Below are 20,511 nucleotides of genomic sequence, written 5' to 3'. Positions count from 1 at the left end.
CTCAATGTGTAATGAAAAGCACTTTGAATTGCCATGTGTGTATGACGACAAAAATAATGTTCCTTTGAGCAATCAATTGATTCTGCATTGGCTAATTTGTGGATAAAGTGGACAGCTTTTAGGCGTCACCGTGTGTAACTGTGAGTATGAGCAAGGTGTGTGAGGTGTTTCATAAAGGCTGGCTTGAATGAGCCTAATAAACAGGTTTAAGTTGTTCCATAAAGCCATCTACAGTCAGCTAATGGGATCAAGACATAAAGTGCCTCACAATAAAGAAAACAGAGACAAGATAAAACCACTGTCATACCACAGCATGTTGCCCCCAGAGGTCAGCTCTTAGTAGAGATGACCTCTGTGCCATTTAACTTCCCTGTTGGTTCAGTTTGTGCCCGTGCCTTCCAGTGTGAGTGTGAGCCTTTTTCTCGTGACTGTTGAAAATTAATCTACATGTGCAAGGTGCAAGACACTGAAGCGTCACATAGGAATGATTCTAGACAGGTTATGTATTATAATTAGCATTTTCTAGCTATTTAAGGTCTGTTGGATTATGCAGTTTAGCTTGCACAAGTGACGTAACAGTCTCCATATGGTGGAGAGAATGCGGTCAGAGATACGGGTGTGTTAGGCCAGTAGCAGCTATTGTAGCTTCGAGCCGCTAGCCTCAAGCAGAAATGAGGAGCGGGCTGCAGGGGTCTAATAAGATCACTTCTTTGTAACTCCACACCACCGGAGTTTTTTCATTTTCAGACATGTAGTCAGACCCAACTGACACTTCCTCGGTCACTTGAGGCAGTTTATCAGATTTCATGCAGCTCCCTCTGGAGCCACAAAAGGCTTTATACAACTCTTTCCACATGTGCAGTCGTACTCCCCAACACCTGCAAACTGATTTTGCTGTGCAAAAATCAGTGGAGTTCCCTCTTTAATATTCCAAAACTATATGTGAAACACCACAGTGAGCATTAATAGTAAGGTGCTGTACATCTTTATGCATATAAGTTCAGCAGCACAGGTACTGGACACGTGAAAAGATGAATAGGTGCCATAAGTGGGGTTAGAATGTGAATTCAAAGATGTTTAAGTGTTAGTATTAACATTTTTGAGATGTTTTCATTCTTCAGGTGCTAAGGGAATATATAGTGTTGAGGTTCACCTTGTAGTTCAAGTCAGCACAAATCAGAATGAAACGTGCTGGAGTTCCTCAGGGTTCCACTTGTATTCAAAGTGCACATGTTCATTTGAACTCAAGCTTCCCTGTTGGTTCAGTTTGTGCCCGTGCCTTCTTTGTTTGGTCCAAGTCCAGTGTGAGTGTGAGCCTTTTTCTCGTGACTGTTGAAAATTAATCTACATGTGCAAGGTGCAAGATACTGAAGCGTCACGTAGGAATGATTCTAGACAGGTTATGTATTATAATTAGCATTTTCTAGCTATTTAAGGCCTGTTGGATTACGCAGTTTAGCTTGCACAAGTGACATAACAGTCTCCATATGGTGGAAATACTGTTTAAATATGCTGACAAATATATGAAATTTAAAGTGAGTTGCAGCCATGGGTCTACAGCATTTAACAGCTTTATTTTAATGAAAGAACTCACTACTCAAATAGCCTAAAGCAAATATTTTTCAGTGCATTTGTAAGCACATATTTTGACCGTAATGCTTTGCAGATGCTTTCATGTCTGAGTTTCACATTTTTTTTAGCAAATAACTGCTGTGTGTGTGTGACTCTTTGACATGCGGTGTCTTCTGACTGAGAGGCTGATTTCACTGATAAAGGATGAAGTGAAGCTAAGCTTGAAATCTAGCCTAACTGGGACCAGGATAATCTGGATGAGTTTCCACGATGAGCTTTGTCAAACCTATTTAAACCTGATTAACTTCCTGAAAATGAACCTAGCTTAACTGATCATCTTTATCAGCTTTACAAAACTCCCCTTAGATATTTTACTAATATTTACAAATGCCATTGATATTTGATATCAGGGCTAAAGTACATGAGAGGCACAGCCTGGAGCTATGGCACATGTGGCACACAGATGGCAGACACACATGTTGTATGACTGGAGCCATGTGCGGTGGTGGAAGAAGTATTCAGATCTTTTCCTTAAGTAAAAGTAGCAGTACTACAGTGTGAAAATACTCAAATCTAATCAATATTTAGGTACCAAAAATAAAAGTTCTTATTATGCAGAATGGCCCTTTCAGAATCATATGTATTATATCACTGGATTACAGTGCATTAATGTGTTCAATGTTGCAGCTGGTTAAGGTGGGTCATTTTAATTACTGTAGGTTAACCTATAACAATATATCATAAACTACTTGATATATATTTTATATTAATAATAATTTAAATCTGCAAATTAACTAGTAAAGAAAGCTATCAAGTAAATGTTGAAGTAGAGTAAAAAAGTTACAATATTTGCCTCCAAAATGTAGTGGAAAGTATAAAGACAATTTGTTTGACTCTGATACCTGAACCTCATAATTTGCACTTGAATGCATCGTTAGGTCTACCCAATGGAAGTGACGCCCCAAATCTGCGGCACGAGGTGGTTGGCTTCGAGGACACTCCTGAAGCACGTGCGAAACCCCTCCTCTCCCTCCTTCGCTGTTTGTCAAATACATAGTGTACCAACCCCGTCTGACATTGTCACTGAGAGGGGAACATAAGTGAGTCCGGCGTGTCTGTGGAGAACACCACCGTTTGTTCTGTCATGGACGCTTCTGGTAAAACATCAGTGAAATGTACTGAGGGGGTGAAGGAAGATATAAAGTCAGGTGAAGCGGCTTCTTCTGCTCAGGGCTCCGGTGAAGGCTGTGGCTCTTGCCTGAAGCGCATGGGGGGCTTCATCTCGCCGGAATACCGGAATGAGCTCGTCCAACTTTTTAAGCTAGCCGGACCAGTGGTAAGTTAGACACACCGCGGCGGCTCCATGTTTACTGTTTGTTTATGGGCAGTATGTCATGCATGTGCCCTGTTGGGGCCTTGAACAGATTTGTTCTGTTGTTGTATCTCCCACTCTCTGTGCTTTGTGTATGTATTAGCAATACGTTTGTTATAACTTTATGAAGCACACATTTATTAAGGAATACAGTATTTGTGTAAGTATAGATACACTGAAATAAGGTCAGTTTATATTGTGCATATACAGTAGTGCTACATATAGTTTTGTCAAACACATTTGCAATAATCAAATTGCCACAAACATAACATGGTAAACCTGGAACCCTCTGGCCCCTTGAGGATCTGGGAACAAATGTCCTCACATTGAAAAAATTGACACTTAAACTTAATCATTGATAATCACTGTATTATAATAGTATAAATATTTAGGGATTGCACTGTAGGTATACTATGTACTGTATGTTTACTTATTTAATTACTTAGGCTAACACACTCACGTGTTTTCATGCTTTAGTTTTAAAAATGTGATGAGATATATGGACTTTTATATGGAAAACATTTTTACTTTGTTATAGATAATTACAGTGTTGAATTTATTTGCCTAATTTATGCAACTATTGGTATTTAGTTGGTTATTTGGAATATGTATCAAATTGTCACACACATATATTTGTCATATTTCATACAGTAAGACTAACGATATCTGTTAGGTCTTTACTGGCTGTTTTTCAAAATTTTCTATGATGCCACATGTTTGTATTATTTTTGTATGAATGTGTCTGGTGTTTGTATAAACAAGAAAATGAGCAACGAGTATTGTGTTTGTTTTTGTACTCCAGGTCATTTCCCAGTTGATGATCTTCATGATCAGTTTTGTCAGCACTGTGTTCTGTGGTCACCTGGGGAAAACTGAACTTGCAGGAGTATCATTATCAATCGCAGTGAGGAGACTTGCTCAAGCCCTATCTGTGTCTATATATATATATGTGTGTGTGTGTGTTTTCCCCTGAATTATGATTTTCTTTTAATTGCAGGTGGTTAATGTCACTGGCATTTCCATTGGCACTGGTTTGTCGTTAACATGTGATACCCTCATATCTCAGGTAATGTCCTCACCAGAGGTTGTTTTTTCACTGTATTCATCTAACCAAGACAAACACAAGCACAGCTGCTGGGTTCCCAGGTTGTCCTGGGGTCTCCTGTAAAACAACTCAACATTGAGTTGTATCAAGTTAGTTTTCTTTGACCAGTCATACCCTTGGTTATTGGTGTGATTTTTTGTTTTCCGACTCTGCTTATCTGTCTACCTTTTTTCCTGCAGACGTATGGGAGCGGTAACTTGAAGCGTGTGGGTGTGATTCTCCAGAGGGGGATTCTGATTCTGCTGCTGGCCTGTTTCCCCTGTTGGGCCATCCTCATCAACACTGAACCCCTCCTACTTGCTGTCAAACAGAGCCCAGAGGTCGCCAGGTCAGTCATTATACATCCCCAAAACAACAGGCACCTTTAGCACCTCATCTAGTGACCCTACTTGACATGTGACCTTGCTGACAAACTCTTTACACTGGAATGAATACAGTAACTTTGCGCTGTTCATTTCTGCAAATTAATTTAATAATTCAAGTGCACCTCTGCAGTCATTTCATTTTTTGGCCACTTGGGGGCAGCAGAAGAAAAAAGCTGTAAATACAACACTGTCACCTTTTTAAGTATAGGCATGGCAAACTTGTAAGCAAATAGTTGCTGATTTACACATCCAACAGATACAGAGCAACAAAAGCATTTATTCAAGTCCAGTATTCTCTCACCATTTGTTAAATGCACACCACCACATTGCTATCAGTGTCTGTCCACAGGGCTTAATACCTATGCAGCTTACTAAACAACAAAATACTTTTGTCTGTATCAGGACTGTTTGGTGATAATGGGAACAACTGGCACACATTACCAGTTAAAGGCACCAACAGTTTTTTTGAGATTGGGTAGTTTACAGTCTATCAGCCATATAAGAAATGTTTAGTTCCATTCATGCACTGATTTAGATCCAGACCCAACATTGTCACCAGAGGATGAATTGTAATTTCTCATAACCTCATATTGTGTGTGTCCGTTATGTGTGAAGTCATATGTTTCAACCACACAATTTCACATGCATATTTTCTTGTTGTGTGTCCGCATGAAGTCTCTCCCAGCTGTATGTGAAGATCTTCATGCCTGCTCTGCCAGTGAGTTTGGTGCATTCTGAACCCTGTGTATGGAGATGGTGATGCAATACATACAGATTTCAAAGAGGTTACTCTCAAGCTCAAATTAGTCTACAGTATGCCAAAGTGACAACAATTCAATTGTGTATTTCCTTCTTCAGGCTGCTTTTATGTACCAGTTGCAGGGGAGGTATCTTCAAAACCAGGTACAGCGATGCAAACCCACGGACGTCAAAGTTAATGGCTGCACCATAGTTATTCATATTAATATTGATACCAGGTTGTGCTGTGGTTTACAGGGTATTATATGGCCCCAGGTTATAACTGGAGCGATTGGAAATGTCTTCAACGCAATCATCAACTATGTCTTCATCTACCGTCTGGATTTGGGCGTTGCGTGAGTTTTTATATCATCATTTTTTTGTAGTTGAGCTAACTAATTATTAAATATTGTAACACTCAATTACATGAGGTGAAACAATCAGATGTGTATTTATTTCTGCTTATAATGATTAACATGTTCTGTCACTGATTCAAAAGTTGGTTGAGGTATATTAAATACGTTACAGTACAGGAGTTATTTTTTACTTTTTCACAAATATCACTGGATTGTTGTGTTGTATGACTTTGTACAGAGGCATCTATTTATCTTGTCACTCAGTGTATTATTATTCAGTAAGATACGGATTCTGGACACAAAGTATATATGAAGCCTAGTTTCATAACCATGATAAGCTGTCAACTAAGTGTTTTTGTTTTTGTTTCTTTAAGTGGATCTGCAGCAGCTAATGCTATCTCACAGTACTTGCTGGCTGTGGTCTTATATGTTTACATCTGCTGTAGGGGTCTGCATAAGGCCACATGGGGAGGTGAGTTGTTTTCAGATTTTTACTGACCACAATATGACTTCAATCAAAATGTGCTCTTATGGGGATAACTGCATTCATTCTCTTAATCTAACCACTAATTTCACCCTCTTTCATCATTCAAATCTCTGGTCTTTCACAACTTAATTAATTGGTTGTCCATTGGGAACATTCCAGTGTGTAATGTTTGACAAAATCAGTTCAACTCTATAACTGTGTAATGTGGTGAAGAGGAGAGGTTACAGTGGTGACACCGCTGGCCCGAGTTAGGATTTACTAAAGTTCAAATTTGTCAGAAGGCTGTTATGTAAGAGTAGCAAAAATTTGCCAGTAGTTCAAGAATTCAGATCCTCTTCTGTGTGAACCCTTTTCACCTGGGCTCTGTTAAACTTTAAGCTCTCTTTATGACTTCTAAAATACACCTGCAATATTTGTATAATTTAGATAATATGGATAGATTTTGTCAAGCACACATCTCACATCAGCATATGTCCATCCTTGTCTGTATTGTGAGTTTACTCTTTACTGTTAGTGGCCATAACCAGCGGCACGCAGGAGTTAGCTCTAACATGAAATGAAACAACCCACAGCTTAACGCACAGACCTCTGGCCCACAGGTTGGTCACTGGACTGTCTGCAGGAGTGGGGTCCCTTCGTCCAGCTGGCCATCCCCAGTATGCTCATGCTTTGTCTGGAGTGGTGGATGTTTGAGGTGGGAGGATTCCTGGCCGGAGTGATTAGTGAGGCAGAGCTGGGAGCTCAGTCCATAGCATACGAGCTGGCGATTATAGCTTACATGGTAACTCCTCTAAATGTTTTTCCTACCATTAATTATGTATTAATTGTTAATGCCAACCCTCTGCTTGGCCATTGCTCCAATTAAATTATAGTTAAGGAAAAGTAGCTTTAGTTTCATTTTAATTTAATTACTTATCTATTTTTTCCCATTAGTTCCCATTAGGCTTCTCTGCTGCTGCCAGTGTGCGGGTTGGGAATGCTCTTGGTGCAGGAAACATAGAGCAGGCTAAGCTGTCTTGCAAAGTCCCTATCATTTGTGCATGTAAGAACCAGTGCATACAGTACATGCGGCCTGAAACTCCTTTTCACTTGGGCTGAGCAGTAGTCGTAGTTTAATATCCATTTGTAATAAGAATATATTTGACACATCGGTCACGAGTGTCTCATCAACACAAAACCCTCTTAACGCTAACAGCAACACAGACATCATTATGTTGTAAATGCTGCTGTAAATGTCACCTCCAGATGGCAGCGTTGTGTCACCTGGACTGTTCTCAAAACCTCATGAATACATTTAGTTTGAACTCATGTTCAGTCTGAATGTTCATTTCAAGGATTATGACTGTCATGTAATTAGAAGCATGGCCTGAAGAAAGGAATGTAATTGAACTTTTGACACACTGAATCTAAGAAAACTCAACCCACAAATGGCAGCAATAATAACGTCCTCAGTTTGGATGTATATACATATATATATATAGCTACAAACTACTTCTTACAATGGAAACATCCATTTGAAATATAAAAAAGATGAATAAATACATTTATTGTGTTCACTTCTTTCCCTTCGTTCAGCGTTCAATATATTAACAACTGTCTTTTGTTTCTTTTTCCCACGGCAGTCATAATTGCATGTTTTGTTGGAGCCAGCCTCAGCATTGCCAGAAATGTTATTGGATACATTTTCACATCAGAACAGTGAGTAAAGTCTTTCACACAATATCCTTCACTTTCTTGGACTGATTCAGTTATTTTGTGTATCTTTAGTTGCACTTCATGGGAGTTTCATATTGCTTTCCAGGCTTGCATTAACTAAGGTCATCATCTTCATGCTGGCTCACTAACACTGAACTCCTTATTGGTGATGCCACATTAAACACTGCTAAGACAGCTATTCATCGAGTGTTTTGCAGTTTGTTTCCATTTCAGTTAACCTAAACAAACCTAATTCATTTCAAAATATTACATCAGGTGAGCACATTTTTTCTCCAGTTTTAAGTGACATATAACAGTCCTTAGCCATTATGGAGGTTTAGAAAAATGTCACATCATGTCATATAATTACACTTTTCTTATTTCATCATGAGTGGAAAGGTCGTGTTTCCGTGCAGTATCCCTCTATGTTCATTGTATTTATCAGTCAGCCGGAGATAATTTTGTATACAGCTACCTCACTAAAGTACTCACAGTTCCTCTCCTGTTCCTCTCCTTGCCAGAACATGTTTTAGTGTCCATCAAGAATCTCTATCTGCATGTTTTTTAGAGACATTTTACAGCGGGTCGCTGACGTCATGATCATATTTTGTTTCATGCATCTTGCTGATGCCATTGCGGTGAGAAACTATTTCATGCAAGTAATCAGGATTTCAGACCCAATATTGACACACATATACTTACAGACTGTGATTTGACTAAATCTCTGTTCGATATGGACAGGGTGTGGCTGGAGGCGTTCTCAGAGGAGCAGGAAAGCAGTTGATTGGTGCTCTGTGTAACCTGGTGGGGTACTACTTCATTGGTTTTCCTATTGGTGTGTCCCTAATGTTTGCAGCAAATATGGGCATTGTAGGTAAGAGCAGACCATTACCATGTACAGTTATGCAATTAGTACTGTATGTAGCCATTAAAGCTCTTCTCTCATCTTCTGTAAAAGGACTATGGACAGGACTTACCATTTGTGTGTTAATGCAGTCCATTTTCTTCGTCACATTTGTGTGCAAACTCGATTGGAAGAAGGCTGCTGAAGAGGTGCGTACCTGTATCCCTTGACCAATCAAAATGCTATTTTTTACTATGACGTATTTGAAGTTAAAACCTGCTATCAACAACTGTCTTTAATGTCTCTGATCAGGCTCTTGTGAGAGCAGGAGTCCAGATCAAAGAAGAAAAAGATATGGCCGAGATGGAAAATAAAGGTAAGCTCTGACGCACTAACTGAAACACCCCCGTGTGACAGTATTTTGTTAATACTAAAGCCTCTCCCTCAAACCTCCAGACTCGAATTATAACCAGGCTCAGGTCAGTACGACTCCATCCATTTGTGAGGGTGCTGAGCGGGACCACACATACGAGGAGGTGCATATTCCAGGCCAGAATAAATCCACTACCACTACAGTGGGAGATGTTCTGTCAGTAACACAGCTGGTTTTACGGCGTGGCCTCATGTTGCTGCTCATGGTCGTCATCCTCATCGCTGGAGTCATTGCCAGCCACTTCCTCATCAGGCTGCTGAAGTGAGTCGTCCGATGATGTAAAGCTGGCAGTCAGACTGATGGTTGTCAGGATTGACAGCATAATAGTCCATTAACCAATATTTTCACGTTAGCACTGACTCACCGTGTAGTGGGAAAGGGTTACTCGTGCTGTTGATCCCACCGAGGATCAACACCCGAGTCTGCAGCTTTGTGGAACTTTAAGCCAACAACCCTCTCATATACAAGTGGACAGACACTCTATGACAGAGAGCTGATTTAAACAAAGTGATAAGGCGGAATATCTAGCAAGCCAAAGGGACCCAGATATCTTTTGCGGAGTTAGTGGACTATACCAGGGCTGAAATGCAAGTATTTGTACGTATTCAAAGAGTAACAAAAAAGGGCTTTAATGGGATGCTCATGTTCTGTTTCTGTTAAATATTTGAGTAACATCATGCAAGTGCTTGCCTACATGATAGCCATAACAAATTGATAAAAGTTGGTGTAGTACGCAAAGCTTTGGAGGAAATGCAACTTTACTGAAGAATTTGCTCAGGCATGCAATGTTCAAACATTATGCCTGAATCACCACAACAAGCACTAAGAGTAAGGTGCTGTACATCTTTATGATAAGAAAATTCCAGGATGTTTTGATTTTAGAGGAACATTTTGAGATGTTTACACACTGTGCCTTGGGTTCAAGTGAATTTAAAGTGCAGACACTTAAATGTGAGTGTACTTTTATAGGTATTAGTATAGGTAAATAGTGCCCCACAGTGGGACAGCTGAGAGTCTTTGTAACATTATATGACATTAGTACTATCATCAAGGCCAAAACATAAGAACTCTGATACTATTGTTTTATTCAGGCTCCGTTTAAGATAGAGTTACTCTTGGTATCTTGGTTAATTGCTGTGGATATTGTTGTAGCATATACACTGTATACATGGAGTAGAGATGTAGATGTTCCTGAATACGTCTGTGGTATAGTATGCACATGAATGGCATCTAGTGTTCTCTAAATGTGTTCATTTCAGAAATACATTACATACCACTTTTTTTTATTTTTATGCCTTTGCCAACACTGGTGACAAAATATGTGTTTTTCTGCCGAATACCAAAAACGGTAATCAAAGTGAAAATCATAATGTAAGCAATACACTGAGAGTATCTCTAATGAGTAGTATTCTCTTCGTTGTCATCTCTCAATATAAATAAATAGTTAAATGATTAATATAAGCGTGTTGTATTTATGTGTGTATTCAATAGTACCTCACACTATACCTCATATTCAAAGCTGTGTTTCACAGCACACAAGAGACTGTGTCATTGTTTGGAAGATGTCTTTAAACTACTACAGTCCAGGAGTGGAAGGAGTTCTTGAATATCCCACTGAAACTCAAGTACCGTAGCTTGACCACAATATTGCTCAAGTAGAAGTAAAATGATTTGTGCTGAAAACTTCTTAAGTACAGAAGTTGCTATTTTGAAAACTACTGTTTTCAGTAATTAGTTACTGTTTGAAGTGATTTCGAAGGCTCTGACCATGATTTTGTGAAGATACTGTAGCTTGTTGAGGGAAAAAATGGTTGAAAGCAAAGTTAAATTAAATGCCCCTCTCACTCCACTGATTTAACACATAAGCTCAGTTTATTCATCACAGTAAGTACTGTTGGCCTGTGAAGATGGTGTGCTCTGTCTCACCTCCCTCCCTGAGGATTTCATCAGCTTGGAGACAATTTTGTTTTCGTAGAAAGGCTGTGTTACAAACTGGGGATGTGGAGTTTGGGATTTTTCATTGTTGATAAACCTGTAATTAAAGAAACCATGCAAGCTCAGGGTAACACCACAAACCAAACTTGAGTACTTTTATGTTGAAAGTACAATGTGTGTTTTGTTTGTTAGAAATTAACTCTACAACTTGGTAAAACCATCAGAGTGCAGACACCATGTACATGTCAAAGGTGAGTTAAGGAACTGTCAAGAGATTGAGTCTACAACACCCATATGGTTTTGCAACCCTGCAGCAAGTCACGCAGCATAACATATGGTTTTAAGTCCACAAAGTTGGTGTAGCATGGGTGGGTAAACTGACCATGACCTCCAGAATCTGAGTGTGGGAAAAGAGCTGATTCCATGTTCTGCAGGATGGGATGTCCAGTGTTCAGACAAAATTCAGGGCCTCCCCTCCTGGGCCTTATAGCTACCATTGAGGACGCTGAGATCAGGCCGTCTGTATTTTGTCTGGGAATTTGGGGGTTTTGCTCAATTGCTAAACTAAAAATCTGTAATGTTGTATAGTAATACACCACATACAGCTGAAGAGTCACACATAAATTTGTTATTGCTTTAAAACCACAGCTGCTATGACCAAACAAGTAATCATTTTAATGTAATTACATTTTGGAGGTCTCTCCCTAACATAACCTTCCATCACTGGGCACGCGAGGAGAGCCTCCACGCACGCGCAGCTGAGCCAAATCTGAACTTCGGCTCTTAACTTTTAACGGTGTCTTCTTAATTAAACCGTGATTTGTGGTTGTTCCTTTTTCGGAAATGATCGTTTCAATTGTTACACGGCGGAATGGGTCGTGTCAGAATCATAGTTTGTATGTGAATGTAACCAAGCTAACACAACAACCGACCGTGGTGGACCTCCTGATGTCAAAGTGAAGTAAGTTAATGTTAACCTGCTTGAATTTATTGGAAAGCCCATTCTGCTATGTCATTTCTCTTTGACATAGTAGAATGAGTTTTTCAAAACATGTTTTGAATTGTTAAGCTTCTCACTGTTTAGTCATTGCTTATTAGAATGGTGCAAAGACAGCTAATTCGCTAGCTAAATTAACGCTAACGTTAGCTAGCTAGCATAGTTGTGACCCAATAATAGCTAACGTTAATATTTCAGTGTTTCAAGCAGTTTGCTAACTTAGTGTCATTCATGTAGTAGGTCATCGTCTGTAGTGCTGACTAACTTAACGTCAGTAGCTCAGATAAATAAAAATAAAGACAGAAGCAGTTTGGTCCTCATAATTACTGTAAATTGGGTGGTTAGATGCAAAGCCATATTTGTCAAATATATAACAGCTAGTCTACATACTGCAGGCAGTTATCTAACCTTAAAATAATGTATTGGTCTTAAAGGGTTCAAATGTATATGCAGGTTCTCATTGACCTTTGAGCAAGTCAATGTAGTAACATCAATTTTGTGCTTTAGTGGTAATTTTGATGACCCATGGTGGTGGTTTGACATGTGATGTTTGATGATTATTGATAAATCTCATGATTATTTTCTCTATTAGTAGACTCATTGTTTGGTCTATAAAACATAACAACCCAAAGATTTGCAACTTACAATAACAGAGAAAAGCACTTTTAAGAGGCTGGAAACTGAGAATTTGTAAGGTGTTTTTTTTTTTGCTGATTGATTTTAAGTCAGTTGACTAATTAATCAATCTACTAATTGACTTAATCTAATACTGTTGGCTCTATTATGTTATGTAAGTATTTCCAGTATGCCATGTTGTACAAGTCTATGTCCATTTTTACTTACATCCACTGACACCAGCCACAGTGCACCTGTTATGTGTCTCTGACCTATTAGTATTAAACTTGTGTATACAAATGTTTTCCCAATGTTTTCACCATGACCTTTGAATGCATAGATTCAGTAGAGTTTAGTAATAGTAATTGTAGTAGAATCAATAAAAGTAGTAAGCAAGTAAAACTGAGAACAACTTTTAAATCAAGTGAAAATGTTTGAAAAATTTGAGAGGAAGAATAGTTAATATTTAACAACTAAACAACTAGAAGTCAACATAAGCCACAAAAAGGCTTATAGGAATTGTGTGTTTGAATCATGCTTGGTGATATTCCAAAATATTAGTATTATTAGTAATTATTATTAGTAGTAGTATTATTAACGCTAACCAGTGAGAAGTAAATCTTGGTTTTGGACAAATTAACTGAACTCTTCATTGCCAATTCAGGTGAACTCAGGAGTGCTTTTCATGTTTTCAGGTTCCTGATTATGTCTGTGACCTTTGTTCTTGCACACTCTTGGCCCATGTAATATATTTGTATTTGTTGCCCATTCAGCCCTTCTGCCAGTCAGTGTGGTTCATAGTGGTTGGCCACCATGTCTCTAAACATCCCCGGTGTGGTTGCAGTGGTGCTGTTCTATATCCTGATTCTGGGGACAGGGTTGTGGGCCGCCCGAAAGTCGAGGAAGACTGAGAGGAAGAGCCATGGAGACAGGACCGAAGTGGTTCTCCTCGGAGACAGGAATATCAGCTTGCTGGTTGGGATTTTCACCATGACTGGTAAGTTGTTCTGTGCAGGTCAGAAACTCATCTTAGCTCACCAGAGAGCTGCCAGAGTAGATATTAGCTCTTATTATTAGTTAACTGTTACTGTTACGCTATGCTAGCTAGATATGCCCAGTTAGTTACCAGTTTATGAAGAAAGGGATTCCCTGGAATGCTGCTTTGTTAGCTGGCGATTCCGTCGGTTGTGGATGAGCCAAGCTTGGAAAAGTTGCAGTTCCGATGTTGAATGCAGTCCTTGCTGTGCAGTGTTCTGATGGTCCAGATTGGAGGAAACCAGTCGCTCCATCCTTTGCTCTCCTTACAGAGTTAGCAGCTCGGCGCTAACTGGCTTCATTGCTCCTGTTGCTTGTAAAGTTAGCTGGCAGACCTTCTTTTAAGCTGCTGGTGCTACCTTAGCTTGTTTCCAGGAATCTTAGGCATGCCCTCGCGTATCATTGTATTTCCGTATACTCTCCTACTAGTATGCACAGCGCTGGACTTCTAAAGGACAGACGACATCATCTGCCCTCTGCAATATTTGGCCTGCTATATACTCACACTTGCAACTGCACACATACTGCACAAAAATACAGTATATTCTTATTAATGTGTGTGGGTAAATGTCATCCTTCTGCAGCTACGTGGGTCGGAGGTGGTTTTATCCTTGGTGTGGCTGAGGCGGTGTACACTCCTAAAATGGGCTTAGTATGGGCTCTTATGCCTATACAATACTCTGTGTCCTTCATACTAGGTAAGACAAGTCATACATTATTCATACACTCTTGATAATGTCAAACAAACGTATTGTTTCTGTGTGGCCCATTTGATCTGTTTTATAAACATTTTATGAGTAAAATGTGCCACTGTAACACTTTAAACATCATCATGAATTTGTTTTGGTGAGCTTGATGTACTGGATATCAGCAATTTACAGTACACAGTTCCCACAGCTTCAGTAATTAAAGGAAGCAGGGCAAACTATGCACCAACGAAGTAGTGTTTTTGATAAATTATCATAAATACAATATAATAATAGTTTCTCATCAACTGCACAAGGTGGTCTTTTCTTTGCCAAGCCAATGAGAGAGAAGAAGTATGTCACCATGATGGACCCATTTCAGATAAAGTATGGCAGAGTGCTGAGTGGTGCTCTAGTGCTGCCTTGTCTGCTGGTGGATGTGCTGTGGGTGTCCTGCACTCTGTTTGGCTTAGGTAAATATACATACCTACCAGATTTTTTTTTTTTTTTTTTTAAATTAGTGGATGCAATTAAAACATTTAAATTTCTGCGTTTGTCCAACAGGAGCTACTATGAGTGTGATTCTGGACTTGCCCTATTCCTATTCTGTTTGGCTCTCATCAGCTGTGGCCATTATCTACACTTTGTTAGGTGGCCTTTATTCAGTGGCCTACACTGACGTCATCCAGCTCTCTCTAGCATTCCTCAGTTTGGTGAGTTACAGTGCCTCGTACAGTAGCACACGTTGTATATTGACTCTTAGTATAAAGCATAACAATCCAGTTAATCCTCAACAACAATGTCTCAAGTCAGTCCTGCTATAAAAGTTATTTAATACAGAGTTCACACCTTTTGAACATTTCAACAGAAAGGGAAAGAAACACAGAAAATCAAGAAAAAAACAGAAATGTTAGGTGTGGTGTGTAAACACAATGTATTGAATGTAAGGTCACGTTTGTATTTTAACATCTGACAAAATAACTGACTTGTTCTGCCAAAGTCGTCAGTCTGATGATCTCAATATATATTTGCAGTGGTTGTGTGTCCCCTTCCTACTGCTCAACCCCACATCTGCAAACATTGCCCAGACTGCTTTCAACCACACGTTCCAGGAACCCTGGGTCGGCACTGTGGAGCAGGACAACATCTGGAAGTGGATTGATGACTTCTTCATGATTGTGAGCTGAATATTCATCAGTATCATACTTTCCTGGTTCCATCCTAAGCTCAGAGCACGGCTACATGCCAGTGACAGACAAACCACCATCAATGCCTTTTCATGCATGCACTTAACCTGAATTCTTCAATGTCATGTAAATGAGAAACCCTGTTTATGTAATTTAATTCAATTTCAATTCAATTTAATTTATATAGCGCCAAATCACAACAAAAGTCATCTCAATTTAGGAAGGAGATTGGAGAAACCTGATCTCCCCAGCTAGATTTCTCCTGGCGAAAGACAATTTCTCGGCAATGGAGATGCAAAATCAAGTTTCCAATCAGCTTTTTATATGCATGACAAAGACTAAAGGCAAAGTATCTCTGTAACAGCACTGCGGCAGACTGAAATGATAATAATCATTACACTTAGCAATGCATCCTTGTATCCAAAGCAATTGAATTGTTAAACTTTAACTGACGCCATACGGACGGAATTAATATTACCGGGGTATGTGTGGGAAAAAATATCCACTGTGCTCATCAAAAATGTAAGTGATTGTTCTGGTTGGCATTTTGATGAACATGGACGTTTCGCAGGACGAGCCAAAAGAGAATACCAGTACCTACCTGTAGCTGACATTACAACAGCAGGGATCCCGCTCTCCTGCTTTAATATTTGTCTGCCTGTATGGTGGTATTGACATGCTTCTGTCTATCAAGAACGTGAAAAAACAAAATAGGACAAGCAGCTCTTCCTGTGGAAAATCAGTAGGTAATTGCGGCTATAAATAATGTAGTTGTAATTGCTGATCAGAGTGTGAACCCACAGGCAAGAAAGTATTGGTCAAAGCAGTGTTTACTAGATAAATTGGTCAGCTTACAGTTGGTAAGTGTGTTATGCAAGGGCAGGCAGGTGGTCGTAAAGGCAGGCGGAGGCATACAGAACTTGAATGAGACTGGCAATCTTGGGCAACACTGATTACATGGCAGCTTAAGCTGGCAAACGTATACTGTATAATTGGTGTTGATTGGAGAAAAGGGGAACAGCTGGGGTAAGATTGCCTTGAATATCAGCAGTTGTGGCATGTGGACTTTGACAGGCTCTGAAAAGACAGGCGATGCAATGTTATTCAGAGTAACTGGAGGCTGAAGAGAGACGACAGGAGGACAGCTCTGTAGTCACCACCACAGCAGTTGTACAGTATATCATGTTGCTTCTTACGGCTGAAACATGTTTCTCACACATGCAGCCGAACCACTTTACTCAAGTAAGGTCTCTGGTCTGATTGACGTCCCTGAGGTTTCTGTGTGAACTCCTGTGGTTGCTCTGGTTTCCCCCAGTTCAAAGACATGTAAGTAAGGTGAAATGGAGAGTCTAAATTGTCCGTGTAACAGTGACCTTACTAAAGTTCTGCCCTGGCTTTTGCCTAATGCATCCTGGGGTAGAGTGTAACCTTTGAACAGAAGTAAGTAAATATTGCAAATATTTCAGTTTGTCTGAGCATTATTAGAAATCTGCACAGCTTTGTTTCTTCCTATTCAATGAACATTTCCTTCATTCTGATGGAGAAATGGTCAGGACTTGTATATCACTATATTTCCTTTTTCCCTTATCTTCCTCATCTTTTCATGTCCTCAATGTCCATCTTCCTTCCTGCTGTGTTCTTTTTTTCCCCCAGGGTCTTGGTAGTGTTTCATTTCAGAGCTTCCACCAGAGAACGCTGTCTGCCTCCTCATCACTAACAGCCCAGTTAACCTGTTACGCTGCTGCCGTTGCCATCGCCATACTGGGAATCCCCCCTGTCTTGGTTGGGGCTGTCGCCGCCTCCACAGGTGGGAATTAGGTTAGAGATGACAGACCTTTAATACAGACAGTGGCTGGGAGCTATTTGGATTGTTTGGCCAAAATATTGATTCAGTCATTTTATAATATGACAGAGAGAACAGGATAGTTGCCTTCCTAAGACTACATATGGCCTCTGTACATTACCAGAAGTTGACAAAGTGTAGCTTACATTTAGCAGTGTAGGTATTCCCTTGGGGTTTCCCGAAGCTATACAAACACAGTGCTGAGATGTGCAGAACTACTGGAAACCCAACTAGACTCAACTTATGGTGGTGCCAAACACTTGTTTGCAGATTTTCTGTATAACACTCATTGCTTATCTCTTGATTGACCACAGTCAATTTGCTCAGTGATAAACAGAGCTGCTTGTCACACCAGCAGTTAGTATCGCCCATACCATAACACTCTCTCATAACACTTGGATACTTATGTCCTGGAAGATATTGAGCCCATTACTACTCCTTAAATTGTCATGTATTATAGATTATGGTCTAAAGCGACAAATACTATAGTTTGTTGAGTGTGGACCAAACGTGATATGAGATAGGGGTCACTCATAGTGACAAACTCACAAAGAAACATCTCCCAGCTCTATAGTTCCCCTCTATGGAGCAATTTAATATGTATCACTCTCACCGCTCTCATCAACCCCATTTCTAATCATAGCAAGCAGCTGTTTTCAGTGAAAAAGCTCTGCACTCTACCTGCCCAACGCTGAACGAAAGGCAGACAAAGTTAGCGACTAGCTGGTGAACATTTAGTAGCTAAAGAGATGGATATTTCCCTCAGGAATTTCAATTACTTGCTAAAGTGCAATTACCTTAGATCATGGGTCACTAACAGGCGGACCGTGGTCCGAGTCCGGACCCAGACGCCGTCCTATATGGACCCGGACCTATAATCAATAAATTATTAAGGGATTTAAAATTTTTGACGGGGCGCTTCCGGGAGGGAGAGAAGACACATTATTTCTTATGAAATTGGTTGAGACTGTTAAGTCAAGATGTGAAACAGTTAACAAAGAAAAGGGGAATCTCAAGCTGCTGCTACACTTTATTTTGTTTTTCTAAAATTAAGCACTTCATTTTAAGATGCACAATTTTTCAAAAGCTATTTTATTTATTTTCTCTATTTTATTTTTAAATGCAGCGCTTGTTTTAGTTAATGAGAAAAGGACATTATACATATCTACAGTATTATATATCTGTAGAGTTCAATGTTAAATGACAATAAATATTGTCAAAATGTTTTTGAATTGTACTTTCTTTATTTAATTTGACAGTCAGTTGTTGATTACATGCAGACGTTGATACAACTACTAGGCTACTTCAATTTATATCACGCTAACTCACAACGCAAGTTCGACATTGTGATGTTCCGGACCTTTGCTTGAGGACATTTTCTCTAACTGGACCTCTTCGAACTTTAGTTGAATACCCCTGCCTTAGATGGTAAAACCTTTCAATCATAGAATAGAGCCCAGGTTTCTGTGTGACTGCTGCATTGATCTAGCATTGTGGTGAGGAAACTTGTTATTTCTCTTGTCCAGATTGGAACCTAACGCTGTACGGCTCTCCACCTCCATATGTACGTGGTGAGCATACATTTGTCCTGCCCCTGACCCTACAATACCTCACTCCGTCTTACATCTCAATCATTGGAATCGGAGCTGTGGCCGCTGCTGTCATGTCATCCACTGACTCTGGCCTGTTGTCTGCGACTTCTGTTTTCTCTTCAAACATCTACAAGAACATCCTGCGTAAACAGGTAAGGAGGATAAGATGTTGAAAGGCGTCAGGGTTAGGATGCCCTGTCATTTACCAATCATTGCAAACTAAAAAAGCACAAACAAATCAAAACAATCCGTTTTGGAAAGCACAGGTATATGAATGAATAATGAAGCGTCTTCTTTTGTATGATTCCATGTTCTTAGGCATCAGACTATGAAATGCAATGGGTCATTCGGGTCACAGTGGTGGTGGTGGGTCTGGTTGGGACATCCATAACGTTCTACGCCAACAGCACCCTGGTCCTCTGGATTCTCGGAGCAGACATCTCCTACACCCTTATGTTCCCCCATCTGGTCTCAGTGCTCTTCTTTAAAGTGTCGAATGGTTATGGTGCCATGGTGGGCTACATCTTAGGGCTGAGTCTAAGGATTTTGCTGGGAGAGAACGCTATAGGTCTTCCTGTTGTTCTTCATCTTCCGGGTTGCACATTGGAAGATGGCGTCTACGTCCAAAAGTCCCCTGTCAAAACTCTCTCTATGCTCTGCACTTTGGTAACCATCTTAGTGTTTTCCTTGCTGGCTTCGTTCATGTTCAACCACGGCCTGTTGCCTGAGAGGTGGGACATTTTCAAAGTAAAACATAATGTTACTGTATCACCAGCGGATGCCGTCACACAGAATCTCAAAGAAGAAGCTGAAAGTGATGCTGAGTGTGACGAGAACAGACAAGGAGTTGCCTTACAGCCAATGTTGCAGACTGGATCGTAACCGCTTGTCTTTTGTTGCTGGCCTGAATTTTAATATGATCTTAGAGTGTATATATAGAGAAATTGCAAGTTGCCTTTATTTTTAGCTGCTAACTGCTAGTAGTTGTTTCTTTCTTTCAAGTCGTATGAAAAAGTGATTATCTCAAAAAACAGTTAACTACTCAAAATAAAAAAAAGGTATCACCCTTTCAAGAGTTAATAAGTGACCTAAGACCTCAATGAGCACAGTAAGCATCAGATTAGATAGCCTAATGGTATCTACCTACGTAGATATTTTGTGTTTGTTGAGGTTTTGAGATATCAGTTTCAGATTTCTGTTGCTACCCAGATATGATGGAGATGAATAGTATTCTATTTGTGCTCTTCAAAGCATTGAGATTTTTTAAAAATTCAACAGTAGGACCATATGACCAAGCTTATTTTACTTGTCACTTTAATGGCACTAAAGTTTGTTTGTTGGTCAGTTTTAATGATTTGTCTTTGTTTATTGTCTTAGGGTTAGGGTTATTTGGTTGTGGTTAGTGACAAATGTGCATACAATTAAAGTGGATTTGTTGATCGATGCTACTCTGCTCTACTTTAAGACTAATATTGATGTTTATTCCAATTTAAAAATCTATTTTGACTATTATTACCATACAGTAATCTCTAGACACATTACTGTATCTTAATATTATTATTACGATACAGTAATAATAATAATAATAGAGAAGACATTTACCCCTGTGTACTATACAGACACTGATACTCCTGGAGTTATATAATACCTTTCG

General features: G+C 39.6%; 2 protein-coding genes across 2 annotated transcripts; both read left to right on the top strand.

Moving 5' to 3' along the window:
• Positions 1-2,716: 2,716 nt before the first annotated feature.
• On the top strand, positions 2,717-9,232 carry LOC139293952 (multidrug and toxin extrusion protein 1-like). The gene is made up of 16 exons (XM_070915662.1): positions 2,717-2,908; positions 3,747-3,848; positions 3,942-4,010; positions 4,229-4,377; positions 5,090-5,132; positions 5,273-5,317; positions 5,411-5,508; positions 5,883-5,980; positions 6,595-6,776; positions 6,929-7,037; positions 7,618-7,693; positions 8,259-8,328; positions 8,432-8,564; positions 8,649-8,743; positions 8,847-8,910; positions 8,991-9,232. Exons 1-16 carry the CDS (start codon positions 2,717-2,719, stop codon positions 9,230-9,232), a joined length of 1,767 nt encoding a protein of 588 aa, XP_070771763.1.
• Positions 9,233-13,327: 4,095 nt separating this feature from the next.
• Positions 13,328-19,739, top strand: LOC139303193 (high-affinity choline transporter 1-like). Its single transcript, XM_070926928.1, has 8 exons — positions 13,328-13,511; positions 14,134-14,247; positions 14,553-14,708; positions 14,800-14,948; positions 15,270-15,413; positions 17,076-17,229; positions 18,792-19,009; positions 19,176-19,739. Exons 1-8 carry the CDS (start codon positions 13,328-13,330, stop codon positions 19,737-19,739), a joined length of 1,683 nt encoding a protein of 560 aa, XP_070783029.1.
• The last annotated feature ends 772 nt before the right edge of the window (positions 19,740-20,511 follow it).

Source organism: Enoplosus armatus, chromosome 2, assembly GCF_043641665.1.
Source record: "Enoplosus armatus isolate fEnoArm2 chromosome 2, fEnoArm2.hap1, whole genome shotgun sequence".
Taxonomy (NCBI): Eukaryota; Metazoa; Chordata; class Actinopteri; order Centrarchiformes; family Enoplosidae; genus Enoplosus; species Enoplosus armatus.
The sequence above is the reverse complement of the archived record's forward strand: the minus strand, read 5'-3'. Positions and strand labels throughout refer to the sequence as shown.

Coding starts and splice junctions, on each gene's coding strand:
- LOC139303193 (XM_070926928.1), top strand. CDS start 13,328: ATGTCTCTAAACATCCCCGGTGTGGTTGCAGTGGTGCTGTTCTATATC. Junction 14,709..14,799: donor CTGCACTCTGTTTGGCTTAG/GTAAATATACAT, acceptor TTTGTCCAACAG/GAGCTACTATGAGTGTGATT. Junction 19,010..19,175: donor AGAACATCCTGCGTAAACAG/GTAAGGAGGATA, acceptor CCATGTTCTTAG/GCATCAGACTATGAAATGCA.
- LOC139293952 (XM_070915662.1), top strand. CDS start 2,717: ATGGACGCTTCTGGTAAAACATCAGTGAAATGTACTGAGGGGGTGAAG. Junction 3,849..3,941: donor GAGTATCATTATCAATCGCA/GTGAGGAGACTT, acceptor TTTTAATTGCAG/GTGGTTAATGTCACTGGCAT. Junction 5,318..5,410: donor GGAGGTATCTTCAAAACCAG/GTACAGCGATGC, acceptor TGTGGTTTACAG/GGTATTATATGGCCCCAGGT.